Raw genomic sequence first — 11,463 nt, 5'->3', positions numbered from 1 at the left:
GGTTCAAACTGTAGATTTAATTTTCTTTAATATGGAAAAAATGATCACATGGGAGGGCATCTGCAATGAAATCCCATACCCATAACAATTATCGACAACTAAAGTCAAAGAATATCATAAAAAAACATCTCTTGTGACACTGTTAGATAGATCGTCTTCACTAGGGGAAGGACTCTAGCTAGTGCTCCTGCAGGTATGAATTATTAGGAACAATATCATTGTATATTATGCAAAGGAATCGGAAAAAGTCATATGTCGAAAACCACATAGTATTTTATTAAAAATATCTCTAAAATGTCATGTATGTTGTGATAAATGTCGCAAAAAATGTCATAGTATTTCATTTTAAATCAAAATGTCATATATATATTGTATTTATATATATTTTATATGTATTTATATATCTTTTTTTTATATATATATATATATATATATCCATGCCTTTTTTCACGACATACTATGCCACTTACTAAAATGTGTATTATATACCATATTTTGACATTTTGCTATGATTAAAGTTTAGTATGTAATTACAAACGTAATAGTATAGTTATAGCATGTCTATGAAAAGTCATTGTACAGCATTCAGAAAAAGACGTAGTATAGTATGTTATTGAAAACGTGTAAAACGTCATACCATCGTGTAAGAGCATCGTGGTTGGTGTTACTGCCCCGTGTGGCAAACCATAGCATTACATTGTTAATCAATTGGCACCTGTTGATGGCATCATTGTCTTGTTAGTACCAGCTTAAGGACGCCACGAGCAGAAATAGTTTTTCCAACAGGTTTGTATAAATTAAGCTACTTCTTTATCAAAGTTTATGTTATCCTGTTTCTTTCCTTTGGGTTTCTGCAGCACTTCCTTTATTTTATTTATGTCTATTAATGTTCTACGCATCCATCTGCTTCTTCTACCTGAGCCGCCGGACAACACACTGAGTAAGTCCAGGGAAACCTTGTTGAGCACCTTTCATCGTGATGGAAATATGTCGAAATGCAAATAAAGAAGGAAGCAATCCCACATAGTATGGCATTAAAGAAAGTCATACAAACTGGCATAGGATGTCATTAGAAAGGACATTTAACATGTCATCGTATAGTAGTTTAAGTGTTTTAACGACAGTGAACGTGCCATTAAAATGCTATAAAAAAGGTAAAACTGTCATAGTATTGTATGTAGTAATTAGTCATTAAGGTATAGTATGTTAATGGAAATAGCATATAATTCCATTAGTCATAAAAGCATAGTGTGTCATAATAATTGTCAAAGTGCAGTTTGTTAAGTCATTAAAAGTCGTATTATATTTCAGTCATTTGAACTGCATTCAAATGTCAAAAACATCGTCGCAAGACACTAAAACATAATCATAAGTCATTGTAACAGCCAACAGTGTCATTGAAAATGTCATTAAAATAAAACGTCATGTATGTCATTTATAAATATCTTTAAAATCTCAGTGTAGTATGCCATTAATAAGTCTTGAAAAAATACATCTGTATTTATCATTTAGTATTGTGATGAATGTCTTCAATAAACGGTAGCTAAAACCAAAATGTTATGAGGCAAAAAAGACAAACCAGTTCACATGACTTCAGTTTAAACTTTAGATTTAATTTTCTTTACCCTGGAAAAAAAAAAGCTCACATGGGAGGGCATCTGCAATGAAATCCCATACCAATAACAATTATCAACAAATAAAGTCAAAGAATATCATACAAAACATCTCTTGTAACACTGTTAAATAGATCGTCTTCACTAGGGGAAGGACTCTAGCTAGTGCTCCTGCAGCAGGAGTTCACTTGCTGTGTGCTTCCTCACACAACAGAGCAGACATGCAATACAATGAAGGAGGCAATCCAGAAAAAAAAGGGATAGATGTTACAGTTCATGGAGATGGAGAACACATCTGTAATGCAGCAGATTCACTTTGCACCACCTCTTTGTAAAAAGACTGAAGGAGGAGGAGTGTCGGGGTGAGAGGAGTGTTCACATTAGTTAAATATGTAGGTTTTCTGAAGAATTTAGGAGGCGTATTTGCTTCCACGTTGCTTTTCTTTCCCCCTCCTGCATTTGTTCATTGGTGCCGACAGCAGCATCCTGGAATGATATGCCAGCATCTGACAAGAATTTGATCTTTGTGCACAGAGCTTGGCAGGACTGCTTTCGTATGGCCTCCAGTTAGGATAAAATTATCTGTTATACCAAAGCTGGCCTCGAAAACCTTCAGAGTAAACGGTCACAAATGATGAGCGAGCTGAGAACAGCACCGTCGGAGACAGGAAATCAAACCCTTTTGCTACAGAAACATCCCTCTGCTTCTCTGTGTGAATTACACACACACACACACACTGAGGAGCTCTGCGATGGAGGAGTTTTTTTAATGTATGAAAATGTAAATAACAAAAAAGGTCTTTTAAAATACCACCACTTAAAAAAAAAAAAAGAACAATCTATACACATTGCATGTACTCATTAAAGTGACTGAGCCAGTTAGAATTCTAGACAGTAGTTGGATTTAGCAGCAAATTCTCTTAATAAATATAGATGTACAGTATATAAATGTCTCTTTTGGGCCAGGTTCAGGCCAGACCTGGAAAGGGGGTTGGTGGCACTGTGGACACGTTTCCCCAAGTAGTTTGGGTGGGTGGGTGGGGAGGGAGTGATGATGAGGATGCTTCACGCCAACATCCATTCCTGGTTACTTATCCATCGGCGAGACTGTACAGCTAGGAGACTCTTCTCAAATAAAAAAAATACAGTCCAGACAATCTAAAACAGCATGCTTTGTCTTCTGCTCTTTCCGTTGCCTGAGGGGAGAAAAAGAAAGGGCGTTTATTTTGTTTTTATATAGGTCGACTCCGTGAGCCCCCAACTTGAGGACAACACCGAAAGAGGGATAGTCTGGCAGAAGGTTTTGGAAGAAGATTTCCCATAATGCATTGAGGGTTGTAAACAGGAAGTACAACGGATTCTGTGGGTTACGTTGTGGCTACAACCTGAGCGACAGTCTTTAAGCCTATATTTGTTCACATTTTGAAAAATTGGCAAATTAAAAGTGTGAAGAATTAGCAGCTCCTTTTTGCAAAGTTACTATTGCTTTTCAGTACAAGTCGAAAAAGACAAAGTCAGTCATAGTCCATAGAAATGTCATAGTAGAAACTTACATATACTATAGAATGTGATTTAAAAAAAACTAATTAGAAAGTCACAATATAGTTTGTTCACAAAAAACGTAATTAAAAGTCAATAGTGTAGTCTGCGACTAAAAAAAGGTAAAAGGTAAATGTGTCATTAAATCTGTCGTAAAAAACACGTTTGGTACATAATTAGAATAAAAAAGTGGCCCCCGGGGGTGGAGTATCTCACGGTTTGAATACCTTTTGGGTCACAGGAGAAACACTAGCAATCAAAGTATTTATACTTGCATCATCTCTCACCTGACTCTGGGTACGATGAGTTCCGGTAGCCGGGATCTCTCTGCAACTGGACCTCCTTCAGTGTGAATATGGATATGCCTACCAGACAGAGAGTCAGTCAGTGCAACAGAAATCCCATCTTGCCAGGAGAATAGTGTCTTTGTTATGAGGCTGTAACTGATCCTCACTGTACACTGCAATATCCTTCAACTTGTACCGAGCAGAGCCTGCCAAGTCTGCATTACTGCGTTGCCATTTCATTACTCACTCTCTGGCAGTGTGTGCACACGTGGCCCCAGGCTCCTGAAGTACGGCTGTCTCATTGCCTCATCAGCAGATATCCTCTTTCTCGACTCGTACTGAAATTCAGGGCAGAAAAAAAGAAACAGTCATTGAAGAACAATAACAAAATGGAGTTAGCAACATGTGATTGTGCCGCTTCTCTCTAGATATGCAGTCCTAACATAGCTGCAAGATGTGTCGCACTGCTTTCAACATCCCAGTTATGCCTGGCAGATAAAGTGAGACTCACTTTTAGGAATGACAACAGCAGGTCGATCCCATCCGTGTCCAATCTACAGGGTGGGGGGAGCAGTAGAGTGAGAGAGAGAGAGAGAGAGAGAGAGAGAGAGAGAGGTCAGTAGAGGTGGGGTGACTCACAGATGCTGGTGAGTGTAAGGAAGGAAACAGTCAACTGTTCCACAGGATTTCCTTACAGGAAGTGACAAAGAGCACACACTCCTAACTAAACAAACCAATGATACTAAACTAACTCTCGAATCTAAAAACAACAACGTGTACTGTAGCTTCTCCCATACCTGGGTCGGACTAGAAAAATGTGCTCATTTCCATCTCCAGTGATTAGAGGGCTAACAAGAAAGGTGAGTGTTAAGACATTGTAACGGTGTAGAATTGCTCTCTAAACATCTGGAATAACCCCAGGTGACGTTTGATACATAAAAAGACAAACCACATATAGGAGAAGAAAATGCAGACGTTCAAGGTACAACAAGGGTCCCAGTCTTACCTAGGCGCGTGGTTTATGAGCGGCTGAACTTTATACTTGGGGAACTTGTAGGACTTGAACTCGTCCATGGAGGATATTCCAGTCCAGCTGTCTTCTGTGGGAGTGCCTGTGGAGGGACATTCAATCGACCTTATTAGTCAGGCGTGTCCATGGCAGCTGGAGGGGCTTTTCACGCTGCCACAGGGGCGACATGCCAGGGTTTATGCGATTAAAGGCTCATACTAAAAGTTTGAGTGGTCCTGTGTCAACAGGGGGCAGCACTGACCTAGCAGCCTGAAGATGAGATGCAGCTCGTCCTCCACTGTGGAGCCGGGGAACAGAGGCCTGCCGGCAGCCATCTCGAAGAATATGCATCCCACACCCCTGACAGGAAGACACAGACAGGAGGGATCAAGTCATAAATAGTTAAAATGTCTGACTGAGGCTGAAACAGATTCAAATTGACAAAGTCATCTCTATTCATACGACCACTAACATCTTTTGATCAATCTCCCTGAATTGTAGATTAACTGGCCAATTTCAATCATCCAATAAAGGATCTAATAACTAGAATCTCCACCCTGCAGTCGAGTGCCTCCGTCAACCTGTCGAGTTGCAGTTTAAATCCATGTATGTCTAAAATGTTATTGGATCCAATTCATCCAATTTTTTTGAGGTCACAGACCTTTGACCTCCAAAATTCTAAATAATTGAGTTCATCTTTGAGTCCAAGTGGAATCCAATTGTCCAATTGTGGAGACGTTCTCAAGGCGTTGAGATAAAGATACTTCCTGATAGTGTAAAATACGCAATGACAATGTCATAGTATGTCATTTAAAACTCAGAAATATGTCAGTATATTATGACATAAATAACCTAATAATATTTTTTTATAGTAAATGAAAGACTAGAGCATGACATACAAATGGTGTAGTACAGCAGGCAAATGATGTCAAGAATATTAAGAGAAATAGATGTTCATTATTTCAATGTTTGTGCCAAATTTGTAGAAATTCCCTCCAGCCATTCCTGTAATATCACAATGGGACAGAATGACAACCTGAAAACATTTTGCTGAAGCAGAAAACTCAAAAGGAAGAGGCATTTAACAAGCGACGGGGCGAAGGGTTCACCGTGAAGCTAAATACTTAAATTCCATATCGACTTGACCATTGACGACCGCGTTCCACATCAGAGTCTCTGAACTGTAGATTGGGACACCCGTCTACTGCTGCACTTCACACGTTGCGCGACATAAAAGCATCAACTAAATTAAAGAAGCTCCAAACAGCTGTACTTATTCCTCTAATCATTGAAGCGGCCCGAGGATACGAATAAACAAAAGGCAAATAAACCGGAATTCTTTCTTTCGCCTTCACTGCCTTCAGTCATAAGAACACAACGCGATTGAAGCCAGGAGTCTAATCAGTACGCTGTCAGGGGCGGAATCTTCCCTGTTGAGAGAGGCCCACTCACCACATGTCTATCGGAGTGGAGTACTCGGAGGAGCCCAGCAGCACATCGGGAGGCCGATACCAAAGTGTGACCACCTCGTTAGAGTATGTTTTAGTGGGCACCGACTTGGCCCTCGCCAGGCCTGTGGAGCAGAAACGTGAGATATGAACACGGATCGTACATTTAGTACAAACTTCAAATGACGTGTTTAATTCCAAAATGCCAAATATTCATCCATTTTGAAATATGGAAACAATAAAGATGAAATATGTTGGCTTCAGCTTGAGAACTGTAAAAACAGACGAGTCCCTTTTCATCCAAATGACACAAAATAATCTTAATCTTGCACAGATTAATAATTGATGCAAATAGTGTTTGTAGCTTTTACCAAAGTCTGCAAGTTTGAGTTCTCCCCTGTCGTTGATGAGCAGATTCTGGGGCTTCAGGTCTCTGTGGAGAACTTTCCGTCTGTGACAGTACGCCAATCCTCGCAGGATCTGGTACAGAAAAATCTAAGGAAAGACGTATTGTAGATCAGCAACTATCATATCGGCAAAGTCTTTTTCAAATAGTGGTGCTGGATAAATGCCGTTGCTACATTACATTGAATTCATCCAAACCCCTTTTTGTATTCTAGATTATTTAAAACAAATTAAAGTTGAGTCTCAATATGCAGTTTATGTATTTGAAGAGACATTTAACCACAATTCTCACATTCACACAAGCAAAAGAAAAGGTTCAGGAAACTAATTTCACTTTCCCACCACTGCCTACTTTGCACCACCAGGGGGCACACTGAGTGTTTCTTGTACTGACACAATCAGGAACCAGAGTCATGGCAGTTGATAAGCTGTCCCGGCAGCAGGGTGCCTACAAGGCTCACCTTGACATTCTGCATGCTCAGGATGTTCCCGCAGTCGTCCATGTACTGCTTGAGGTCTTTGTCCTAGATGAGAGAAAAGAGTTAAAAGGGTTGAAAAAGCCACAGGCACATCAACAGTTGTGCTCCTGTATTATTATCCTCAACTCCGCAGAGGGTCACGAATAAATTAAGTGAAATGTATTCATTTTAGCATCCGTGCAGAGAAGGAACCCGTGAGTCAGAAGTGAGGGTCAAGGTTTCGTTGGTCTCACCAGGTACTCGAAGACCAATGTGAGCGACTTTTCGGTGTGGATGATATCGTGCAGCGTCACAATGTTGGCGTGTTTCAGGTCCTTCAGTAACGACACTGGAGGAAAAGAAGGAGAACACGGCTGTAACGACGGGATGAAAGGTTTATTCACATATGTCTCAGACTTGTAAAGAAAGTCTCAGATTTAAATAATCAACTAATTCACAATACAAACCGATAAAATACCATGTACAAAGAAAAACAAAACACAAGGATGCACAAGCATAACTCTTCTTACATAACCTCTTTCCTGTAGTCGGTCTGACATTCTCACTGCAGAGTAACAACAATGCATTTCTCCGGGAGGGCAGTCAGTAGTTTAGGGCACTTCGGAGAAGTTCAAAACTTTATATCAAGTGTTTGACAGAACTTGTGACTGGGGTTGAATTCTTGCCAAAGTCTGAGGAATTTAGAGATTGGTTTGTGTGTTGAAACAGAGACACCTTGTTAAAACCTCATTAGTGTTTCCATGTTAACTCAACATGTAGATAATAGTACAAACTTTAAATGAAGTTCAGGCAGTAAATTGGATACATTTAAACTTTTCAATTTGTATGCAATTTTGCTGTGTGGCAAAATAGTATTTTAATTTTTTTATGAATTGACAGGTGAGGCATCAAGTTCAGATGATCATCCTAAAGTTACAACTACCTCTGCAAGAACAACGTTCCATCAATTCACCAAAACAGAAAGACAATGTGGCTGCATGGAATATCTTTTTCTTCTTCACATTGATTGCATACACAGTCATAAGTGGATGAAATGATTCTGCATGATTGGGGTTCAATTTATTTTCTACTGGTACAAAATCTAATGAAGATGAAACCATCAGAAAAATCCAATAAAGATTAATGATGAATTATCTTGGGTTCTGTTTTTAGAATCAAACCCCAGGATTCCCAGGACAAAGGGCGATCAATTGCTGGTAAATTATCATTTTAAAACTACACTAAGGATGCAACAGTGGTAAATGTATGAGGTTTATGGTGCAACACTGAACCTCTAATACCTTCTCTGATAGCTGTGCATGGAGCCCCCTCCTCGTGCTCCAGTCTGATCTCCTTCAGCGCCACAAGGTTGTCCGTCAGCTTACTTCTCCCCTTGAAGACTGTCGCGTAAGTGCCCTGGAGGACGGGAAGACGAGGAAAGCAGTGAGACAGACCGCCGGGGGTTAAAGGTATGCTCTATAACTTTGTCAGTATGTGTTATTTCTCTTTGAGAACATCAGTCAAGCTAAACACTCTCACGTACCTCCCCCAGTTTGTCTAGTTTGATGTAGGTCTCCAGCTTCCCAAATCCAATTTCTGACTGGAGAAGAAGAAAAAAAGGACAAACGTCATTAATGAGGAGAGCGTCTTTATTTGCACTGACAAGCTTACAGACACTAGGACAAATCCTTATGACGGCCTCGCAGCAACAGCGGGGGGATGTAAGGAGGTCACACACAGCCTACGCCATCATAGCTAATCTCTTGTGACAACTGACTGTTGCCTTTTGGCTTTTACAATGCGTTTGTTTACAGGGAAGGGAAACTGTATTTAAAATGCATGTTTAATACACAATGGAAAACTCTAACGTGCCTTGGACAATTAATAAATAAGTCAATCAACCGAAAATGTACTGGCTTTTGTAAAGAAATAAATAATAGCTCTTTTTAAAAAAAAAAGTATAAATGGAAACATTTTGCTGGTTCCAGCTACTTTAACATTTGATTTGATGCTTCTCTGTATCATGTATGATAGTCAACTGAATACATTTGTGTTTTGTAGCGTCACTCAAATAAAACAAAGCCATCTATATACATCCTCTTAGATTGTGGAAAATGTCTGTTATATTACAGATAAAACAATTGCCCTATTAATCAAAAATAATCAGCAGATTCATTGATAATCTAAACAATCATTAGGTGCATCTTAATGGGCTTTAGAATACAATTTGAAGAAGTACAAACGCAAACTTTTGAAAACCTAAGGTGCAATACATATTGAGAAACGCCATTTATAACCAACTCTGCAGGGGAGCGTGTATGCAAATACAGCGGACTGCGTGAGGCTCTGTGTTCATACTTCTCATGTTTTGCTTATGACGGATGCATATTCAAAGTAAACCCACAAGCCAAATATTGAGGCTGCTGACAAACTGAATGCTGGGGTGAAAAAATAAAAAAACAAGTCTAAAAGGATGAGATTAGTGTGAGCTCTCACTCTCACTTCTGTTTCTAGCTGCCTAAAAATATAACATAACTATCGCAGCTATCTTTATGTTCTGCAGCCCCTCCACGGCAGCCTTTCTGTTTCCCCGGCCCGATTCTACTCCACTGCTTATTCTCAAATCCGAACTGCTTGCCGTTTAGACGTGGGCAGCAAGTACTGGACATTTACATAAGCAGTTTGGAGGTATCAGCACTTGAGCCGGGGATTTCTTTATTTCTATTTCACTGCCTTTATCTGACAGTTATGGCATTGAGCCACCACTTGCATAATCCAGATTTGATCTGCAAAATGTTAGATAACACAGGGGGTAAGGGTGATAAGCCATGAAGTGATGTAAAATATATATATATATATATACACACACATATACACACACACACACACATATGCATGTATGTATGTAGTATGCATGTATATATATATATATATATATATATATATATATATATATATATATATATATATATATATATATATATCTATCTAAATAAATAAATGTGTCGACCATCTTTTGTTGCATTAGATCATTGCGGGCGACATTGAAAAAGCAATGTTTAGGACTGCTTTAATTTCTGTCATGAACACAAACGATGGAGAGAAGAGATGCCAGAATTTGCCTGAGAATCTTCATATTTCTTCTTCAAAATAATTCTGTGATTGTTGTCTGTACATCCATGGGTACATTTCTAACTGAAACTGCTGATAGCTAATAAGGGCACAATTAAATAAATAAAGGCAAAAAAAGGAGCTCAAGTCACAAACTGTAACAAACTGAATTTTTGTATTTGTCTTCTGAAAACTTGGATCCCAAAAGGACTCCAAACTAATTCACATTCACACATCGTGGGCACAGCATTTGGGAAAAATGTTGAGGCTCATTATCCATCTGACTACTCACAGACAAGTTATGATTGTCTTCCTTTTTCTCAAGACCACATTGTCTTTTCTTTCTTGCCCCCCAACCTCTCTCTGTCTCACCAGTGATGCTCTGCGGGAGCGCCGACTCAGCGGCTGGTCGAATGGCGGGCTGCTCAGCTGCAGCTTCTCCAGGTAACCATCAGGTATCCGGATGTCAGCCGGCAGGGACAGACGTTTGTTCAGGTCCTGCACACAAACACACACGGATTAAAACAGAGAACCTAATTTAAAAACTGTGTCGACATGATGTAAGACCATGAAAAATACGGAGTAAGCCCTCAGTAAACAGCGTAAGCTCTGAATAAATACCAGCGATTGACAACAAAAAAGTGAAAACTTAGAATAAACAAGAAGAATATGTCCAAACTAGGCCTCAGCGGTCAACAGAGAGGGCAGTGTGTGTGTGTGTGTGTGTGTGTGTGTGCAAATACACGTTTAGCAGCAGGGGGCTGTGGAGTTTTGCCTGTGGAGCTATTTAATAGTTGGAGGTAGTCTTTCCCAGATCAACAAAGTACGAAAGCATGATCCTATCGACTGGTTATATAAAATCAAACACATGCTCACAATGCAACGTCTGGATTCTTCCCATCATGCATTTCCTCTATTTGTTAGATTACTGTTAATCCGGCCTTTCACCGCCTCTGAGGTAACATTGGACACTTAGACCACCCCCTCTCCCCCCCTCGTCAACATATAACAACATGGAACTTGAACTTTCCACATTTCAACAACAAGCTCAATGATGAATCTGTAACTGAAGTTGCCTCGAATTGTGAGCGAGGAGTGAACCGACCCGTCCGTCTCGCATTCAAACCACAACAGTGACTCAGCCTTTTTGATTTTGTTGTTGACAACCGCCGATGGATTCAGACGCTCTGAGTTTCATAAGAAGTTAAATGTGTTATTTGTGGACCCGTTTATCCGAATTGGTACTCTGATATGCAACATGACCAATTTTTTGTATTCTTTCATGAAATGATTATAGTCAATGTACCAACAAAGAAAATGTCAGAAAGGTGTGTGTGCTTCTTACCAGATCTATAGTATACTCTAATGTGTTTTAATAAATCTTAAAATAAAGTCAGAAATATGCTTTGCTGTATCCATATTTTTGAATAACTTTTCCAGTTTTGTTTGTCTGGTTTCTGTGTGCTGGGTCAGTATTGCTGGTTTGTCCCAAGAGCAAACAATGCCATCCATCGCCTGACCTTTGCACCGCTACCCCCCCCCCCCCCCCACCCCCTCTCCCGCACTCCAGTTGTCCAATCAACTCGTCCAAAT

At 39.7% G+C, this 11,463-nt stretch overlaps 1 protein-coding gene across 1 annotated transcript in view; it reads right to left on the bottom strand.

Moving 5' to 3' along the window:
• Positions 1-1,592: 1,592 nt before the first annotated feature.
• LOC117732812 (cyclin-dependent kinase 17-like) overlaps positions 1,593-11,463 on the bottom strand; it is a 29,127-nt gene continuing 19,256 nt past the window's right edge. Inside the window, exons 5-17 of the mRNA XM_034535998.1 lie at positions 10,243-10,368; positions 8,303-8,359; positions 8,061-8,175; positions 7,014-7,108; positions 6,763-6,825; positions 6,268-6,391; positions 5,901-6,021; positions 4,711-4,808; positions 4,446-4,551; positions 3,951-3,993; positions 3,687-3,777; positions 3,440-3,517; positions 1,593-2,809 (exon numbers count right to left, since the gene is read on the bottom strand). Of these exons, the coding sequence (XP_034391889.1) occupies positions 2,772-2,809; positions 3,440-3,517; positions 3,687-3,777; positions 3,951-3,993; positions 4,446-4,551; positions 4,711-4,808; positions 5,901-6,021; positions 6,268-6,391; positions 6,763-6,825; positions 7,014-7,108; positions 8,061-8,175; positions 8,303-8,359; positions 10,243-10,368 (1,155 nt within the window). The 3' untranslated portion in view covers positions 1,593-2,771. The remainder of the gene's footprint in view (positions 2,810-3,439; positions 3,518-3,686; positions 3,778-3,950; positions 3,994-4,445; positions 4,552-4,710; positions 4,809-5,900; positions 6,022-6,267; positions 6,392-6,762; positions 6,826-7,013; positions 7,109-8,060; positions 8,176-8,302; positions 8,360-10,242; positions 10,369-11,463) is intronic.

This window comes from Cyclopterus lumpus, chromosome 6 (assembly GCF_009769545.1).
Source record: "Cyclopterus lumpus isolate fCycLum1 chromosome 6, fCycLum1.pri, whole genome shotgun sequence".
In the NCBI taxonomy this organism is placed as follows: domain Eukaryota; kingdom Metazoa; phylum Chordata; class Actinopteri; order Perciformes; family Cyclopteridae; genus Cyclopterus; species Cyclopterus lumpus.
The sequence above is the reverse complement of the archived record's forward strand: the minus strand, read 5'-3'. Positions and strand labels throughout refer to the sequence as shown.